General features: G+C 46.9%; 7 protein-coding genes across 7 annotated transcripts; 2 read left to right on the forward strand and 5 right to left on the reverse strand.

The window, feature by feature from the left end:
* Window positions 1-102: 102 nt before the first annotated feature.
* BDCG_06892 (uncharacterized protein) lies at window positions 103-1,796 on the reverse strand. Its single transcript, XM_045422649.1, has 3 exons — window positions 1,689-1,796; window positions 970-1,482; window positions 103-893 (listed from the first exon to the last, which is right to left on the reverse strand). Exons 2-3 carry the CDS (start codon window positions 1,002-1,004, stop codon window positions 437-439), a joined length of 492 nt encoding a protein of 163 aa, XP_045278242.1. The 5' UTR covers window positions 1,005-1,482; window positions 1,689-1,796; the 3' UTR covers window positions 103-436.
* A 721-nt stretch (window positions 1,797-2,517) lies between these two features.
* Window positions 2,518-7,703, forward strand: BDCG_06893 (cell division cycle 14). Its single transcript, XM_045422650.1, has 3 exons — window positions 2,518-3,091; window positions 3,185-3,722; window positions 3,796-7,703. The coding sequence occupies exons 1-3, from the start codon at window positions 3,043-3,045 to the stop codon at window positions 5,054-5,056; spliced, it is 1,848 nt and encodes a 615-aa protein (XP_045278243.1). The 5' UTR covers window positions 2,518-3,042; the 3' UTR covers window positions 5,057-7,703.
* Window positions 6,052-7,136, reverse strand: BDCG_06894 (uncharacterized protein). Its single transcript, XM_045422651.1, has 2 exons — window positions 6,723-7,136; window positions 6,052-6,586 (listed from the first exon to the last, which is right to left on the reverse strand). The coding sequence occupies exons 1-2, from the start codon at window positions 7,099-7,101 to the stop codon at window positions 6,273-6,275; spliced, it is 693 nt and encodes a 230-aa protein (XP_045278244.1). The 5' UTR covers window positions 7,102-7,136; the 3' UTR covers window positions 6,052-6,272.
* On the reverse strand, window positions 7,664-9,779 carry BDCG_06895 (uncharacterized protein). The gene is made up of 2 exons (XM_045422652.1): window positions 9,134-9,779; window positions 7,664-9,060 (listed from the first exon to the last, which is right to left on the reverse strand). Exons 1-2 carry the CDS (start codon window positions 9,222-9,224, stop codon window positions 8,348-8,350), a joined length of 804 nt encoding a protein of 267 aa, XP_045278245.1. The 5' UTR covers window positions 9,225-9,779; the 3' UTR covers window positions 7,664-8,347.
* A 1,756-nt stretch (window positions 9,780-11,535) lies between these two features.
* Window positions 11,536-13,424, reverse strand: BDCG_06897 (FAD binding domain-containing protein; the record flags this gene model as incomplete). Its single annotated transcript, XM_045422653.1, has 3 exons — window positions 11,536-12,623; window positions 12,696-12,757; window positions 12,821-13,424. The coding sequence occupies 3 exons, from the start codon at window positions 13,422-13,424 to the stop codon at window positions 11,685-11,687; spliced, it is 1,605 nt and encodes a 534-aa protein (XP_045278246.1). The 3' UTR covers window positions 11,536-11,684.
* Window positions 13,425-13,440: 16 nt separating this feature from the next.
* Window positions 13,441-19,281, reverse strand: BDCG_06898 (uncharacterized protein). Its single transcript, XM_045422654.1, has 5 exons — window positions 19,193-19,281; window positions 18,792-19,119; window positions 14,967-18,717; window positions 14,276-14,870; window positions 13,441-14,097 (listed from the first exon to the last, which is right to left on the reverse strand). The coding sequence occupies exons 3-5, from the start codon at window positions 15,105-15,107 to the stop codon at window positions 14,033-14,035; spliced, it is 801 nt and encodes a 266-aa protein (XP_045278247.1). The 5' UTR covers window positions 15,108-18,717; window positions 18,792-19,119; window positions 19,193-19,281; the 3' UTR covers window positions 13,441-14,032.
* Window positions 16,736-19,453, forward strand: BDCG_06899 (homeobox transcription factor). The gene is made up of 3 exons (XM_045422655.1): window positions 16,736-17,394; window positions 17,520-17,631; window positions 17,697-19,453. Exons 1-3 carry the CDS (start codon window positions 17,216-17,218, stop codon window positions 19,128-19,130), a joined length of 1,725 nt encoding a protein of 574 aa, XP_045278248.1. The 5' UTR covers window positions 16,736-17,215; the 3' UTR covers window positions 19,131-19,453.
* Window positions 19,454-19,633: the final 180 nt, after the last annotated feature.

A 19,633-nucleotide genomic window follows, 5' to 3' on the forward strand; every position in this document is an offset into this window, starting at 1 on the left:
GAGCGCGGATGGCGCTAGTCATAGCCGAGATTTGGCGAGGAGCGTTGATTGGCTGGTCTGGCATCAGTCAGCAGATTTGCCACGTGATTCGTGTGCAAACCGGACAAACGCTACAAACAAGGTAAATGTGGCAAACGTGGCAAATATTGCTGCTACGAGTTCCATTGTGGGTTGGTTATATCAATGTAATAATAATATGAAGGAGGTCTTGCACAGTGCAAGAGTAGGTCACAGCCTCACAGGTATATTTAAAGCTTAAAGAGCCAGAGTAAATTATCGTAGCAGTCTCTGCACGGGTATTTATTTTGGGAGGATATAAATGTACGACAACAAAAACCCCATCACCATCTTGATCATACACCCAGTATTTTGCCGTATATCGTCTCTCCATATCCCAAGGAACCTCACCTCGTCATAAAAATTACCCAAGTAGCTATTATGCAGCTCCCAATTCCCCCTTCAAAACATCCACGTCCAGCTCCTCCATCACCCCCAGCACAACCCCTAAGCTCTCCATGAACCCATTCACCGCCACCCGCAGCATCCGATTCGTCGTCGCTCGATACTCTGTCTGCAGCACTGTTCGTTCTTCCTCGTCTCCTCTAGCTTCCCTCAGCCCCTTTTCGTCTTCGCGGGTGGCTGGTGTCTGTGTCGAGATGGGCTGTGGCTCGGTAAGAGCGGTAGTAGCAGCACTATTGGTCGTGGGAGGTGAAGAGGGAAGTATTTGCGAATCCGATTGTACTTGCGCCTCTGCCCGGCTTTGCAATTGTGGTGGCTGCGGCCTCGTGAGCCGGAATGTGCGGCGGACGAGCGGGGAGAGTTCGGCATCGACTTGTAAAGTGCGGAGGGCCGCGGAGGCAAGGCGGTGGGTGGGGAGGGGGAGGGAGATTGTTCTGTAGTTTTGTATAGGATTTGTTAGCGGGTGGCACGTAAGGTGGTGTCCCGTGAGGGAACGGGTGCACTTCGTACAGGGAGTAAGGGAATTCGGAGTCGAGGGTCGTCATGGCGGGGAGGTTTGATAGATAAGCGGGGATATTGGCTAAGATATGATCTGGCTGCTATTTCCTTTATTTATCGAATTAAGGAGGTTGCTTTATTGGTTTCTATATTCGAAAGCTTTGATCCATTCTTTGAGGTCTTGGGGGAGTGCTGTTTGCGCCGGCTAAGAAGTGTGGTGGTGGCGTTGTGAGTAGGATCGAGTGGGTGGAGGGAAGAACTTGGCGTACGTAAATAAAATATTAAGCTAAATATCTGTGCAGTGAATTTCTCCAATTTGTTTTTCTGTTGTATTATAAAGAAGAGTTTGTGCTGAGCTGCTGGATGCAGTGGTGGTCGATGACAGACTGATAGTTGATGAACCTCTTATGGGTGGGGGGGTAAATATACCAAGCTTTTCCACTGCCGCTTCCAGACGCTTTGCGGTGGGCGAGAAATAGACTTTCGCGGGCATTCTGGTTTTTTTTTATCCGTTAATTTTTGATACTGCAATTTTCTCCCTTAGGATGATAACAATGTAAGTAGTTAGATACAGTATTGAAATGAAGGGTTTCTAAGAAGTATTCCGTCTGTAATGATACTACTCAGACATTTCTGTGCAAGCGGGGAAAAAATACATATATATAACTATTGATTTTGGAGCCTCACGGGGTTTGGGATGCTGCCCACATTGCAAGAGATCACCTCCTTACCTGTCTATTATCAGCTGGCATCAAGGCGAACCTTGGAAGCACATGCATGGCCAAAATAGGATCATGAGCATCAACAATTCTGCATTATTCAGTGTATCTTTAAGCCGTTGTTTTGCGGCCAAAAATGCACCGTAGGCAAAAGCCAGATGTTACGCTGTATTCTCTGGGCATCAGTCAGTCAATGATATTCGCTGATACTGCTCACTTATGTCAAGAGCCCCTCTCGATTCCAAAGCTGTAAGACATTAAGACCACGCATTGAGGAGATGCGGGACGAGAGAGAGATTGGCTCTGAATAGCAAACTCGCCAGGTATTACAAGGACTCAACGCTGAGCCGCAACGAACGTTGCATCGCCCTTGAAGAAATTGTTGTATCAGGTTGTACAGTACAATGTCCCATGTAGGCTGTATTACTCAGCTCGGCGTCGTGCTCGAAGTCTTTCTGACGTCTGTCAACCCGCAAGCGCACTTCCTACGCTGTATATATTGTATATGCAAATGTGCTCTGGCAACCCCGGCTAAGCCTTATGGAGTCAAGGTTGCCAGTCCATTCAGATTGTAAGTTGACCATAGTAACGGCCAGCTAAAAATTCTATTAATATTAATATTATGATTATGATTATGATTGTTATTGTTTTGAGTCTGCGAACTGTCCTGTCCCTGTGGTAATAAGAAATTAAAAAGGGCTTGTGGTTGTGTGTTTGCTTTGTTTTGCTTTTGCCGCGGAACCTGTGACAAATCCGCACTAGTTCCGATTAGGTATCGTTGCCCTGCCAACGCGCGGGCGCCAAACCCGATCGGGCGCCCACCACAACAACATGGCAGCAAGCGCCGCCTTTATTATTATATTATTATTATGATCGGTGCTGGACCATCGCAGACCAGACGGACAACCGTTTTCTCTGACTTCAACCACCTGCACCACGACGCTCGAACAACTTCTCTGCCTTGTCTCTCGTCTCTCCCCATCTCTATGCTCCAGGACTGCTCTCCTGTCCTCCCTCCCTCCTCGTCTCTATCACGGCTTTATCATACCTCGTGGAAGCATTGTTAGCCCTGTCCCCGTCAACCTAAACATATCACCTCTCTTATCACTACCAAAATAAAAAAAGGAAAAAGAAAAAGAAAAAGAAAAAGAACCCATTGAGGATCATGCCCCTCTGACACACGAGTGCTCATCCTATTCTTCCCTTCTCCCCTTTTTGCCACGGGCTGTATATTCTTTCTCCGTTGTCATTCTCTTGCTCAATTGTATCATTTTTTGCGACTCTGAAGCCGTGGACATACGAGCACCATTTTTAATTCAAGAAAACAACCTTTGTCTTCCCCCAAGCCTCCCAATCGGCTCCTAAGATGCCTTGTATGACGGGATCCTATGGTCAGGTGATTGAGTATATCCAAGGTACGCTCCGTGTTTTTCTCGACACCCAAAAAATAAAAAAATACAAAAAATAAAACAAATAATAAGGCATGCCATACTAACTTCAATTTGTAGACCGGCTGTATCTCGCATCCTATACCCGCCAACCAAGCGAATACGCCCCTTTCCCGTACCCTAAGCAACCAAAGTCTCCAAGCAAGAGGTCTTCTAGGGTTCATGGAGGATCTTCCGTCTCCGGCCCCAAGAACCCCCCCGTATATTTCACGGTTGATGACAAGCTTCTTTACAACGCCTTTCATGCCGATTTTGGCCCGCTGCACATCGGTCACCTGTACCGTTTTGCTGTCTACTTCCATGAGATATTAGGTGACCCCGCAAATAACGATCGGCCAGTGGTCTTCTGGAGCAAGCCTGATTCTAGGAGCCGCGCCAATGCCGCTTGCTTAGTTGCATGCTATATGGTCCTGATACAATCCTGGCCGCCTCATTTGGCTCTGGCACCCATTGCACAGGCAGACCCCCCGTATATGCCTTTTAGAGACGCGGGATATAGTCAGGCAGATTTTGGCTTGACAATTCAGGATGTGGTGTATGGGGTGTGGAAGGCGAAGGAGGAAGGGCTTTGCGGGCTGAAGGATTTTAGTCTGGAAGAGTGAGTCTCTCTACCTTTGGCTGATGTTGTCCTTGTTGTATTCTCCGGTCTAATTGGCGTGGTTTTGGTTTAGGTATGAAAAATTCGAGCGGGTGGACATGGGAGACTTCAACTGGATTACTCCAGACTTCCTCGCATTTGCATCCCCACAACATCAGCCGATTGCCCCAATCCCGCAAAACACACCGGAATTTGCGGCCTTGCCTTCAACCATAACCGAAGTGCTTGTTTCTGATCTACCCGAACCTTTCAAGAATATCCTCTCTCACTTTTCGTCTCGGAATATCGGCCTGGTCGTTAGATTAAATTCAGAGCTATATAGCCCGTCGAATTTCACCGCGATGGGGATTAGCCATATTGATATGATTTTTGAGGATGGGACTTGTCCGCCCCTCACTCTGGTCCGACGGTTCATCAAGATCGCTCATGACATGATCCATAAGAAAAAAGGAATAGCGGTGCATTGTAAGGCGGGGTTGGGTCGCACAGGCTGTCTGATTGGGGCATATCTGATTTATCGCCATGGTTTCACAGCCAATGAGGTTATTGCTTTCATGCGGTTCATGAGACCAGGAATGGTCGTCGGACCTCAACAACATTGGCTTCACCTGAACCAAGGCAGTTTCCGGGAATGGTGGTTTGAGGACTGCTTCAAGGAGAAACTAGCCCTGGCAAACCCAACAACACCCGGCAGGGCTTCACAAAAACAACAGCGCATAGTAAGCAGCAATGGGCAAACAGCCACCCCACCCAATCCTAGCCACCCAAAACGACATGCTCTGGGTGAGATTGATAACAATGAAGCGTCTGGCTACGCTGATGATACCCTTCCTGCTCCCACGCCGGGACAACCACGCAAATCACACCGGAAAGAAAGGCACCACCCTTATGCACGTGCTGTATCTACAGGATTAGGAAACGAGGCGGGAGTGGAGGCAAGTGCTTCAAAGAATGGACCAAAGAGGGAGGGTAGCCTCCGTAAATTGGTGGAACATAATAGTAATAGCGAGAGCGAGGAGGAACTTCAACTGCAGATGCTTGCCAGACGGGCCTCGTCGCGAACACCGGTATCACCATCCCAGCAGCGGTCAACGAGCCATTCCGCTACTGTGAGTCTGAGTATCCATGAAGACGTGGAGAACTATGCGGACGGCGCGGTTGTCTCGAGCCAGCCGAAGAGCTCGCCTGTTGCTAAGAGTGGGAGCGGGATATTGGGCGTAGGCAAGGTTCGCGGCAGCCCGCGGCGGGGACTAGATGGCAAGACAGCGGATAAGGGGGTGCGAAAGCATAGTGGGCGGATTGGGAGCGCGGGGACAGCGACTAGGTTGAAATAATGATGTGGGATATGCATGTGCTGGGATATTATATACGCTTGCCTTTGGGATCACTCTATATTCGGACCTGCCCGTCGCTACATCGATGGCCACCCACCAACCAGCCAACTCTACTTCTAAACTTACCTGTCCGTTATTTGTACAGATCACAGCTTGCAATTCCCGTTTTTGAGCTCTTCTTTTTTTTTTTTTTTAACGGCTGCAACTAACTGAACTGCATTTGTGGCTTTGCTGGCAAGGCGTTGTTGTTTGGAGTTTTATGATTTTACCCCTTTTCCTGTTGTGTTGAATGTTGCCTGGGTTCGGTTGCTGTTGTTGCCTTGTTTATTAAACTTTTTTTTTTTTCTTTTTCATATATATAAATAACGAAGAGGATTCTTCATGGATTTGATTGATTGGTTGATTGATTGATGGATTTGTTTTTTAATAGTGATGATATTATTTTATGGCGATGATGATATATTAGTTGTTGTGGTTTCCGGTAGCCATGCTGTTGGGGGGGAGATACCGATGTTTGTTTGTTCGAATGGCTAAGGGGAACGGGTATTTGCTTGACGATAATGACTTAATTTCTCCTTGTGAAAGTTTTTCGTGATCTTTATTTTAGGTTATAATCGTCCTGTGTTAAAAACGTGAGACAAGCTAGAGAAGAAGAGTAGGAGAAAGGCTAGGTGTTTGAAGTGGTGGCGATTAATGTACACGTACTTGTACTTGTACTGTATGGGCTGATTGATGGTGGCTTCTTTCTACGGCTTCTGATTTTTCTGTCTTATTTTCCTCTCTCTCTTTTTTTCTCCTTCGTTTCTGAAAGCGTTGCTGCTCATTCTTAGATATAAAGTTGACGCTTGGCGCTTAGTGGGGCGGGACAAGGCGGCTAGTAAAATGCCAAGACGGGAATCTCCACTTCGGCTGGCGCTAATTTGTTTACCGAGAAGGGATTCGGGAAAGATCCATGGATGGATGCTCAAAGGTTTGAAGATATACATGACATGGAAAGGAAATGATTCCTCTATGGTGATGTTCTTGAAGCGGATGCATATTTTCCCCTGAAAACAGATTCTTTGCTTGATGGTACACGCTGTAAAAGATATTTTTCTATGAGTTTGATATCCAATCGACAAATCAGCAGTAGTCCCAGCCCAAAAATTCAAAAATTCAAACTCCACACTTGGAACCGCTCCATTCATTCCGGATATGTATGTGCCTGCGGCCGCATTCACCCATTCAAATCCATAGCCGTCTTCGCCCGCTTCCAATAATCCCTTCTCTGGTCGGTAACCTCCGTCCATACACATCTCGTCAAATATTTCTCCCACCCTTCCTGGGAACCAGACTGCAGCCCTTTCCGCACTTCCGGTGAGCATTGGTTGACCATAAACCATGCTGCGGACCCAAAGTCGTGGTCATCGCTTTTGAGGAGGAGGTTCAGGACTGCGTCCTTGTCGCCCTTGACCTTTGCTAGCTCATCCTTGATCTCGTCGAGGGATTCGGCGTATTTGGCGTTGTTCTCGGCAACTTGCATGTTTCGTGCTGGGTTTCTGACGTTAGCTGGCTATTTTCATGCTTCTCTCTTTACTTCCTTGATTGGCTACTATGCTTTGTCGCGGAGAATGGGATACACAAAAGGGGGAAGGTCGGATATGGAAAAATGAAGAGTAAAACATACTTCCCTGCCCCGCCGTCACGGGGAAATGACTTCTCCTATATGCAAACTCTGCCGTTTCATACGCCATCAAACTTAGCAGCGCTGCCTTCTCGGCTGCGGATTCGATCTTGTACCTCTTGAAGGAATTCAGAATAGGTCCCACCGCTTGCGCTGCGCTGCGACATTCACCCGAGGCATCCTTGAGGTCGACGCAAGGCTCCCGGGCGGACCTGGGTGCGATGATCTTTAGTATTTCGATCATCACATTTTTGTCGGCGCCGTTGTCGGTTTTGGGGGTGTCTGCTTGTTGGTCAGCTGGTGGGTCGTCGAAGCAGTCAGCATGGGCGGTTATGAGGTGGAGCGAGAGCAGGAGGGTGGTTGAGAGAAGATTTAGATGCATGATTGAGTAGCGTTTGGTTTGTTTTTGTTTTTCTTTCTTATCGTGTTTTCGTGGCAAGATTGTTGAGTTTCTTCTCAAATGTGTAACTGGCAGGACCTCATGTAAATGTGGAGTTTTTATGAAGTAGAGATTTATGGATATATGGCTAATGAAAATCTTTTCCCCTGATAGAACTTGGGGAAAGTGAAAGGCATTTATATATCCCTAGATGTGTTTTATATAAAGGGTGACGTGAAGCGTGGCTGTCGTCGTCGACGCTCTTCTCTTGAAGTTGAACATGTTCTATCGAGCGGACAAAGCATTCACTGAAAGTCGCCATCTCTTGAAGAAATCCGCTGAATTTCCACGGAGAGGAGAGCTGCTGAATGATGTGAGTAACGAGTGTTTCAAACTGCCTATACCAGTCGCGAGTGATCGGTCTAAAACGATTCAACCCGGTGAAGCCATGCAAGGGATATTCCCTAGCTATCGTGTTGCTTGCTTATTTTCGAGTTTTGCCTTTCGGTAGCTGGCAATAAGGACTGTATGTTGTTCTTTGACCTTTTATCCCATGTCGCCTTTGTTTCGGAAATATTCTCTTTGCCATTAAGTCACTTGGTAGCTACAAGAGATCATACATCTTTCTTTCAGTTTCATGTTTAAAAAATAAAAGAGAACAGTATTGTTTTAACTGTACAGAACATACAACAGGTGAAAACATCAAAGCCATTGTTTAAAATTTCAGCTAGAAGAGCAGATTGAACTGAATTGATATCTTCTCTAACAACTTTTGACTATTCCCAAACTGCTAAACTGAGATCCTGGAGTGATGGTGTGTGGCATGATACCAGTACATGATTTTAACAAATGCTTCAAAAGACAGGATGTACCTTAGTTTCTTTTCTTTTCTTTTCTTTTCTTTTTTTTTTTTTTTTTTTTTTTTTTTTTTTTGAAAACTTGATCCAGTTTTACCTTCAGCATCACTCACTCTCCTGTCCCTTTCCCTCCTGAGGCCTTCATCATCGAACGAGGAATGTTAAACATAATACGTGCAGGTAATAATTGCCCTCATCCGTCGCAGGCGCATTAGGCATGATATAAGTCGGCCAATTTCTTTGATCCATTAAGTTATTGCGAGGGGCCGCCGTTGCAACTGTGTCACAGCCACCACTCTTCCCTTGTTCGAGGGCGCACATAGTCGGAGTGCTTTAACATAATCGTATGTCAGGTTATTATTAGTCGAACTATTTGCCACGTCGTAGGATGATTAAGTAGTCCTAAAGAAGCGGTGGATGAAAGACGTAAAAATATTTTCTCCATTTGCCAAGGGTACGATATTCCGATTTTGGAGTAGTTCTTCAGGAACAACGACAATAATACCCCCGCCGGCGGGAAAACGCAATCGTACGGCTCTGTTTTTCTGTCGGTCAATAGCTCCGGTGTCATTGCTAGACTTTAACTCAAAAATGATGTCGTCTTTGTTATATTCATCATCATATAGTCTGATCTGCTGACCGACTTTCTCGGCGACTCTGGCTACCCAGCAAGCCTGGATGGCCTCTTTGGTGGGGAAAGTGACCACGATGAGCCGCCTAGAAAGCGCAACAGCTGTCACTGCGCCTGTAAAGAACTGTCGTATTTCCGCAAGTTCATCTAACTGTAGAATCCGTCCACAGTCGATGATGTTGAAGAACCACCCGTAGAAATCCAAATCCTTTGAGAGCCAAAGGAACCCATCTCTGACCGGGGAAAGGACCTTGATTTTCCTCCCTGCGGCTTCTGTACCATCGTAGCGACTGGCTTCAGCAGTATGAGGAATAATCCAAGTTGCGGTGCCCATTTTGTCGCATACAAAGACGACCTTGCTCTCTTTTAACGACGGGTGATGGCTTCTGATGAGTGGCTCGGTTTCTCTTACGGCTGAAGAAGCGTGCCGCGCATACGCACACATTCGTGGAGCGTCAATATCAGGCGACATAACTAAACATTTAGGTAACAATCAGCTAGTTATCTAGATACCCACTATTGCAGACGGAGCTACCGATATACATACATGGAATAGGCCGAACAACGGGAAGAAGCAGCCTTGCCTCTTCGCTTGCTGGACTGGAGTCCGGGTAATAGTCGCTGTTAGACAGGCTCATTTTTGCGGTATAATCGAAAATTATGTTCAGGAATTTACGGTCTGGTGGGAGCTGTTTAGAAACCAAGGCGGACAAAAGGACATTTGAAGAGGATTCTCATTTGATATCCCCGAGATCAGGGAATAAGATGCCTATAAAACTGCTCGCAGTTGAGTTTAAAGCAAGGGTATTAACATTTGCCAGGGAAATTAACACTTTTGGGTCTATATCTATGAAATTTCCATCTTCCACGGTTGTGCTCCGTTTATGCTTCGCGCGCGGTTTAGCTGTTCGAAACCCTATATAGTATTGGTAGTGGTCTGGGGAGTAGGTGAAGACATGATAAACTTAAAACTATTAAGATTTGAGCTCATTTATCTTAGAACCATAGCGAGTATGCTTTGCGAAGTTTACATGAGCTTTGAGAAAAGTTGAGAATGACGTCACGGTAAATTGTGAGATCGGCTAAAAGTCAAGGTTTGCCGATTGCCGAGAGTCTAAAAGTTCTCTGCCGAATCCTAGCGACGGACCGAAAGATAGATGGATATTCTACGTGACGATGAACAGAGTTTTACCGTTATCTTATTTCATTTACGTCCTATGAAAGACATGCAAAGATGGAAAACTCGTTCCCTGTTAGAATCATGGCCATGGCTGGCTAAGTACCAGAGAACAGGCTTTTGTTGCCAATCGGCTAAGACATGGGTATGGGAGGTTGTGAAGTTAGCGAAGGAACGTCTAATAATGCATGAGACTACATGCGATGTAAAATGATGAACATATTGTGGTGGCTTCGGTGACCCTTTTGCGACGAGAGAATATCCCGGGTAGCAACGCTCCTCCACCCTATGACAAGTTCGTATTCTTCTTCATTTTACTGCTGCCTGGAGGAGTTTAGCATGGCAGGACTCTTCTCCATTGGTAGAGGGAGGGGAAAGTATTCTTCTTCAAGCAATGCAAAAATGCTGGAGATACAAGACAAGTTGATAATTTAAGGATTATAATCGAATAAACAGGATAGACCTCCCAAAAATGCCGACATTAAACCGGGAATGGCTCGAGTTTGAACGCAGCCAGCTGTCAATTCAGGAAGAGAGGCAGTTGTTAGCAATTCTCCACCGTGAGAGCTAGAGATGAAGCAAATATTCCAATCAGGATATACGATAGCAATCGGCCCCGGAATCGGCTAGTAGTGGTAGTCTATCATGGTAGCGCTCTGGTGGGCTGTGCTCTTGCCCCTGTGTGGGATTATCTGATTTGCTTTTGTTTGAATGTGGTAGCTAATAGTGAACAATGACCCTAGTATTGTGTAGGTGCATGGTAATTGAATGTTCCACGGGGGTAATTAGCGTTGCATATCGGCTTGCTCCGGAGAATCCGTATCCGACACCAATCCATGATGCATGGGATAGCTTTTTGAACATCACAGAAAATATCGCGACCATCGTATGTACATGTACATGTACCTTGTTATGCGGGGCCTGCCAACTTCGTTATTGCTGGTACTTCGTCTGGGGGCATTTAGCTGCCATAGTGTCCCAGCTGGCTACGGCTCATATGAAAACACAAGAGACTCCAACCTGGACTGTATCTGGCGTTGTCCTTCGCAATCCAGTCACCGTCTATGGTGCGGATAAATGGTATACCACCTCAGTTTAGGGATATGCATCAATCATGGGCTCCAGAATTAGATTGCCCAGGACGTCTGTGTAGGGAGGACATGAAGAACGGCCATGGGAAGGAAATATCAATTCACCCCTCGCTGATCGTCCTATAGGATATACGTGGAGGCTAATTGCAGTGGCATTGCACACCCCAAGATCTCTTCGGTGTTCCGGAAAATGAACCCTCTCGCCTATCCGCTCTGGGGAAATCTTCCTAGCCTACCACAAACATTTGTCCAATTTTACGGTATCGATATTCTGAGAGACGATGCTCTTTGTTATGTAAAAGGGTTGACAAACGCTGGAGTTGATGTCTAGTCTAAGTTTTAGGAAGTATATTAATATTACTACCTTGATTCTTGCAAATGGTATGCTAATTTAGGGTCAAGGACCTACCGCACGTCTTTTGGGTGTATGCGCCCCATTTGGAAGTATCCCACAAGATAGAACAAGACTGCGTTGATGGACTTAATTGGATAATCAGCGAATGGCAGTCCGAAATTCTGAAATGAGAACAGGTTGGTTGGAGTTCCAATGGATGGGCTTGAAGCCTAGATGAAGCTATGCTTTAATCAGCTACGCATTTGCTCTGGCAAGTGTTGAAGTGTGAAAGTCACCAATATCTTAGAAAAGTCAATATACTTGCGGATTAGTTGATTGTTTCTGTCATAGGTAGTGAATTATTGATATTTGAAGCAATATGCACAAGAATCGTCCTCCCATACATAACTTCAGAGATCATAATTATCATTTTTAGTCTAGTTCAACATTTCGAACCCGTCATCGACAAGACCCTGAAAACAGCAATCGTTGTTGACTAATTTAATCCATCTTCTCGCATTTTTGCTGGCGCACTGCCATTCAATTTGAAATACCCCGGTTGCAGTCTCTCGAGAAACCCTTCAGGATCATCGTTGTACGAAGCCACCCTTAGCCGCTGGACATTCTCAGCTCCATAACTGGAAATCACATCCTGGAACTGGCTCGCATAGTTCATGAAGAGGTAATCAACATGTAAACCGGATTGCTTCGCTTCCTCCTTGATTGCCTGTAGCATGTCTGAGAAGGCCCGATAGATCATCTTGTCATCAGCTTCATCGGACCACGTTGCGGAAAGGAGGAGCAGGGTATATGGTCCGCCTTCAGATGATAGACCAAATACTTTTCCTTTCATGTGTAACAACATAGATTCGGTGAGGGTTTGGAACCTGCAGTCAGCGATGATACCACTGATATTCCTGACGGGCTGGATCGCCGCAAGAAACGTATCCGTTACGAACCCTACAAGCCAAGCGTCCAATTTAAACGTGTACGTCCAGTGTGTATTTCGTAACCCAGATGGGGCTTCATTTTCCAGAGTTTTTGTGATTTCGGACATATATTGGACTTTCGACGTTGCAAAAATAGTGGGTATAGCTTTCACCTCATCGAAGATTGCAGGATAGGGAATCCCATCCGCATTCTCAAGGTAGACACTGATCCTTTCAGCGTCGCTGGTAACGGTAAAAGCTGTAAGATGATTGCTGCTCCTGGGGTCCTTATTGATATTCCTCCCAAGGCTCACGTATGCATCCAGAACAACGCGTTTTTGATGAATACTGAACCCTCGCACCCCTTGCCACATCAGACTCTGAGGGTATATCTTCACGGTGAACCTGGTTACGATTCCAAAATTGTTCCCCCCTCCACACAGTGCGAAAAACATTTCTGGTCGCTCAGCATCAACATTGAGAATTCCGCCATGGGCGCCGATGATCTACAAGGCAGAAAGTCTGGGTTAATGCCACACTATATCTGAGACGCCATGCGCTGGGAATTAAATGCTAACCTCATAGTTTATAACGTTGTTACAACCCCAACCGTACATATTGGACAAAAGGGAGATGCCACCTTCAATAATGCCTTAGTGGGTTTTCGGCTTCGAAAAAAGCCTTGTTGCTTGTTGACACTCACCTCCGAGGATGTGGCCTCCAACTCCTACGTCGGCGGCAGACGCGCCCACAGCTGTCATATTATTGACCTCCAAAGTTTTATATACATCATACCACGTATTCCCCGTTCCCAGAACTGCAGTCTTGCCATCTGGGGATATTGTGATCTCGTTAATGGCTTGCATATCGAAGGTCATGCCATCTTGGATATTGGATGCGCCGGGGAACGTAGCGTGTCCACCACTTCGGACGGCAAATGTGCAGTTGATTTCTGTATTTACAAACATAGCGAAGGATACTTGTTTGACGTTTTCGGGGCGGAAAATACACATTGGACTAACTTTTGACTGCTGCTGAGACCAAAAGCTCGTTTGGAACCGGCTGTATTTGTCGCTCCCCGGGAATGCAACTGTGTCCGCGTATGTCTTGGAAAGATAAGAGCACGCAAGCTCACATCGGCGGGGGATGGCATTCGTCTCGTTAAATTTAGGGAAGCTCGGCACCTTTTCAAGAGGATCATCTTGGGAGACTGGGGGACTGCTGGGGTGGATATCTGGTGATTTGAAGGCCAAGCTATGCCAACCCAGCAGAATCGATACGAGTGCAGAATAGCAGCTTGACCTCATCACTAGAAATGTGATCGACAATATATATATATATATATTCTTATTGGAAATGGAAGCACAGTTTTCCTTTGCGGGTGAAAATTTGAAGGTGGGAAAACATTGGGTGGTTGGCGCGCACAAGGGATCAGGCAGAGAAAGGCATTTTCCTAAGTTAAAGCAAGCTGTGGATTTCGTCCCCTTTCGTTTTCTCAATGCGTTGACCTTGACCCTCCAACCGCCGCAAGTGACAGTCATAGCACGAAAAATAATAATCAGGGCTAGCCCTAAAAGGTTTATTCGTAAATGCCAACCTCTCATGAATGGGATAAATAAACAGGTGGTAATTTCCCCGAAGGTGTATTCGCTCTTCTGGGATTACCTGCGATAGACAACAAAGGAACAGCAACAAAGGGAATCCACAGGTCGCGGTTTAAGCGCGAAAGAAACACCTGCGATGTGAGAGCTGGGTGTGACTAAATATCATTAAATAAAATCATCGCTGATTTGTAAAATTAGAAATATCTAAGTGTGACAAATAAGCAATATTCAAAAATAATACATTGAAGTTGAGATCAGTGCCAGATATGATCCACTTGGGGGCAGCAGTGCTTTAAATGAGTGCGCGCATGCTACTGCAATGCTGGAGTCCACGCGGCGTGGAGCCAGTGTCGGAACTTCTGCGGGCTGACGTTGACTAGTGGTAGCAGGTGGGTCAGCCGCCATTGATGCAGCAGATCACCAGAAGCTTTGCATTATATGAAAGTAAACACGGCGTGCATATGTATCATAGAGCAAGCCAATAAACGGGATAAAATAAAATGGGAGAAGTCAAAAACAGAAAAAAAAAAGAAAGAAAAGAAAAGAAAACTCACCTCGTATGATCTCCGCCTCCTTTACAATGTCACCCAGCGTCATCCGGCGGCCACATACTCTAAACTCCGTCGTCCACTGCGGCAAATCCAGCGCTGCAACAATATACCTTGCCAAATCCTGAGCGGAAGTCATACACACGACCACGGGCGCCCCCAAAACATTAAAATAAGGAATCTCAGCCTTCATCATGCGGATATTCATGAGATATTCCCCCTCACCATCTATATACGTACCCTTACCAAGTTGAAACGCTGCCATGCCTCCTGGCGCAAAGCGTTCGTAGAAGATACCGCAGGCGAAAACTGCGTACTGCATACCGTACTGTTCGTAGTATTGCAGGAGGGCGAGGCTATTTTCGTTTCCGCGGTCTAGGACGTTACCGGCTGGACGCATGGATGGCGGGCCTTCAAATTCTGAAGGGACGAAGCGCCGGACGTGGACATGGGCGGCGGCATCAATGAGGGCTATCTCGGCTTCTCCTGATATGGTTGAGATGACTGTATCGATTCCTGTTAGGGCATATCGAAGGCTACTGCTATTGCTGTAGTCAACTTCCAGTACTTGCCAGCCTTTCGCTGCGAGGCCTGGGTTGCTCTGGAAAATGGGATCATTAGCTTATTCAGTAAGAAAGATTTTAGGGGGTAGTCGGGTTGAGTAGGGCCGTTTTGAGTACTGCATTTCTGTACATACATATCGGGAAAGGAAGTAAATTGGTGGTACGTTTGCGTCGAGATGTAGTGGGCAATGTATTGGGCGAGCCCACTGGTCCCAGCGATTGCTACCTTCATCATGGTCAAACTGTGTGTGAAATGAGCGAGTTTGAAAATACATGATCCAAGGGGGAGGTGGTATAAATAGACATGAGGATGCAAGAGTGCCGGCCGCTTGGAGTCAAAGTATGCGGCGCTTTTCCTCATCTGCAAACAGTTTCTTGAGCGGCAGTTCCGTGTGTCCCAGGTTCCAGTGTCTCCGAGGTGCATAGCTTGCCCATGGGCATCAACCAAAAGTTCACCCTATGACTCTGGGGAGGAGAGGCGGAGGTTTGGAGCGCAATCGGTAAACAAATCAACGTCCTGTGATCATGTAGTGAAAATTTTCCTCAGAGGGTAGCGTGGGCATAATTGTGCTAGGATGGTTAAAACTGTGTGAAAGAAACAAAGGACATAAGAGCAAAGCTCCATCAAGACTTCAGCTAGCCAATCTTCGTGTAGAAGTAGGATGTATCATATTTGGTCAAGCACAGACTTTCGTCAGTATTGCATCATGATTTCTCAGATAAACATGTCCATCATCCTACTATGGATGTATGGCCAATGAAATAGTAAGCCCTCCCTGACGTTTGGCCAAACGTGATTACTAGGTCTTTCTCAAGTAGCAGCTAGAACGCTGCATGAAATATTTTATACCCAATACAATGGAAATAAATAGTCTCTCCCGGATAGAAGAGCAAAGTTTAAAAGTACAGGAAAAATTAATGTCAATGAATGGACGTCCTTCACTGGATGCTGGTTGGTTCCATACCCCCAAGCATGGGGATCCCTTGATATTCGACAGGCTGACTGACCAATCCGTGAGCGGCGCAATGGGGCCCACCATAGCAACAACGTCATGCAGGATCTTTGAGCATGGATAGGGTATGGGGGATATAGGGCATATGCAGTAGAGCCGCAGTCTAAATGCCGCAAGGGATGCTGAAATTGGAAATAGACCGTGTGTAGGCAATCAAGGCCTGCGCGATCCCAAAAGATGAGGGCGGGAAATGAAATAGGCATCGTAAGGGAGGTTGAGAAAGCACAACGTAGGTCTCTACGGTGTATCTGTCATAAACTGGGCTCTTGCAAGGCGGGTTAATGGGTGGGTTGGCAGATGATACCCATTTCCAAAAGGATTGTGCCTTGTGGGATGAAAGAAGAAAATAAAAAGCTCAAGGCAGCAGTAGAATCTGCAGAACAGTGATCCCGGCAACTTGTATCCTCCATTCATGGTGGTAATCACTGCAGAAGGAGAGCCATGCGCTTTGCAGCAGGATGCAGAATCCATGTGGGGAGAGGCGAACTGGGCTCGAACGGGTGTCATACAGAGTTCCCACCCTGCATCTCCTGTTCGCCAGCTGATTGATTTCCCAAATCCCGGGCTGACAGGCGGTGGCGGGTATTGACATGCTGAATTGATAAATGGGGTGTTGTTGCCTGTTGTCTGACTCGGAAGTGAGTTCTGGCGGAATCTGTGATACTGGCGCGGAACGATACCACGTGACTCCGCGTCCGTGCTCGTCCTGGCGGGATCGCGTTAAACGCGTTTAATCGCGGGATCGTTGAGGAAGACGGCGGGGACGAACGTTGTGTTTTAGGGAATGAAGTAGAGTTGATCTGATTATGCCGGAACGTATGGCTTTTAGAGTCAAAGTTTGCCGGGTCCGTTTCTGTTTCCCGTCAATGTACTACGTAGGATTCTGTCTAGAATACTGGATCGTGTAAGATTCTAGTGTCCAAACACTGGCAAACGGGGGTGATAAAAAACATTGCCATTCTTCTCCATGGTTTACTAGGCAGTAAAACATTATCGTATGGAAGAAGACAAAAGAGAGGCTGGAGAAGATGAATAATAGGTTTCTTATTTTTTGACGGTTGATATCCTCCCCCGCTAGTTATTTACAGCGATTTAAGCGACGCCAACCCAACCAGTCCGGCGAAACAACCCGCTGCAACCTGGATGACGCCCGTGCACCCTCCGCGTCCACAGCGCGACGCGAGCAATATCAGAACCACCTGCGCCCTGCACCATACCTACCACTTCTCGTCGTCTCCGCTCTCCTCTCCTCCTCCGCTTCTCTCCTCGTAGCGTGCATTTATCACGTCAAATTTCTGCACGCGGAGACACAATTCCTGTGCAAAGATATTCAACGGGTGATCAATTGTGCCCTATCCTCTCCCACCAAGATGAGCGATCCCGCGCAGCCATCACCGGCTGGCGTAAATCCTTCTACGGGGCCGCCGGCGGGAGACTCCACGAATAACAATTACGCATTCCTCGTCCATTCCCAGAAGTCTTTAACACAAAATCTACCTCCCAAAGTAGATAACAAGGCCCTGGCGCGGCAGAAGCGTCGAAGGACAAGGTATTTCCGTCCCTATATACCCAAGCTTTCTACGTGATACTTGAGGGCTCTATATATAGCCCGTTCCCATCTCGTCTCCAACTTGTGTGGTCTTTGCCAATTCAGATGCTAATTTCACGTTGTAGTCCTGATGACCAAAAGATTCTCGAAGCGGAATATCAACGGAATCCAAAACCAGACAGGGCAACGAGGGCTGAGATCGTCAACAGCGTTTCACTGGGCGAGAAAGAGGTTCAGGTATGGTTCGAGGACGTATTATGTTTCTCGGGAGACCAGAGGTCTAACGCGTTCCTTTGATGAAGATCTGGTTCCAAAATCGACGGCAAAATGACCGACGGAGATCCAAACCACTCAATCAAGAAGATCTCAGAGCGCCCAAATCCTCCGGTTCAGATCAGGACACGTCCAATGGCGACAATCCCACGAACCCTAAGAGCCAGTCCTCTCAGTTGCCCAAGGCTGGTCAGGGAACTGGTGGTCAAATCAGCACTGACGCGAGACGCGAGTACATATGTATATCGCCAGGTAGCTCATATAGGTCGCCAATGGCGGATTTGTATGGGGCAGCCTTTAGTTCTCAAACGAGCAATTCACAGACAACCGTTTTATCTCAGCACGAAGAAACACATGTCGAGGTTGGCAAACAGAAAGAGTCAACAGGTGGGAGCAAAGAAGGCAGTGCAACACTGATAAACGAAAAACTCCACATCGAGTCGATCAGCAGGAAACGGTCCAGGTCTGAGCCTGAGGCTCCAAACACAAACAAATACAGCCCGCCGACTTCAAGCACATTTATACCCCCTCCCCTGCGCATATCATTGTCTTTCGACGGGGAGGCAGTGGTTCGCAAGGAAGGGGAAAACACCCCGTCGCCACAAAAACCATTGGACTCCATTCGAATTTCCATGTCTGCGGATGGTGAGGCTCTAATTAGAGCTGCGAATGAAGAATCCCCTATAAAGAACCGCACGTCTCTATTCCACAATACCCGACCTGCTTTTGGAGGACTGCGAAGGAGCATCAGCGCTTTTCCCCTCGGCGCGCTGAAGGGGATAAAGGAACAACAAGATCCTAAGCCATTTGGTAGATCTCGTGACTCCCGTAACTGGGAACTTTATTGTGATACCGATGCTCGAACTGCGTTGCAGGGGTCAAAAAGCAGTCTTTTGTCATCCACGTCTCGAAGTGTGAAACTAAGTCGCCGAAAATCCGACTTAGGTCATGGGCGCAAGGCCTTGATGCCACGAACCAATCTCCCCAACACCTTGCCGCTCACCGAAGAACCTGAAGGGAAGCGTAAAAAGCTGTCACGGGCAATGTCTTCTTTAGCTCGTTTAGAAACTGGTCACAAAGTATCGACATCCAAGATGGGAGTGGGAGAGGGAGCCATGGATTACCACACAGGCGACTCAGATAAAGAAAATTGGATTCCGGGCACTCAAATGTCCGCAGCAAGGCGGGCGCCTTCTAACAAACAGAAGGCCCGCCGTGGAGTACTCCAGAAACCCAACCAAATCCAGAATACTAGCAATCGACAAGTAACGGGCTCTAACAAGACGCAGCGGGGCTATCAAGGCCGACTTCTTAATCCCAACCCCAATACTACTTCAGAGGATGCAGATGATGGAACTGAAAAATCTTATGGGGAGCTGGGCGAAATATCCCGGCTCAGTCAGGATGAAGATCTGGATTGCATCCAGGGTTTGCTGTCTTTGAGCCAGGGTGCTTGGAAATAGTTAATCATGGTTGATCAACGGAATGGAAACTTATTTTTTTTTGGCTAGAATTATATAACTACCCTTGGACTTTGATTTTGTTGGCGTTCTCTGGAAGGCGTGGTTTTAATGCTGCACAATAACGGCCATGTTTTATAGATGAGAGAGTCTGGTTAATAATAAGTGGACTATATTTTGCTCGCTCCGTCCTCCGCTACTGCAAGCTCGCGGCCCATCATTGGTAACTCAGCATACCTGACGGCATCTTCCAAATTTGCTATGAATCAACTTCTTTCGCATAGTTACCAGCTTGTTTCACAAACAAAAAAAAAAAAAAAGAAAAAGCAAAAATACAACACAGCATCAACCACCTGCAGAACCGGCTTCTGCAGTAACCCACACCTTGCTTTGACCTCGCCGTCGGAAACGTGGTCCCCAGCCGGCCAGGCCCCGCCGCTTAATGAATCTGCGTGGCTACCCTACTTTTGGAAGTTTATCGCCTGCTTCCACCTGCTTACGAGCGG

The sequence above is a fragment of the Blastomyces dermatitidis genome (genome assembly GCF_000003525.1).
Source record: "Blastomyces dermatitidis ER-3 genomic scaffold supercont1.7, whole genome shotgun sequence".
Lineage (NCBI taxonomy): Eukaryota > Fungi > Ascomycota > Eurotiomycetes > Onygenales > Ajellomycetaceae > Blastomyces > Blastomyces dermatitidis.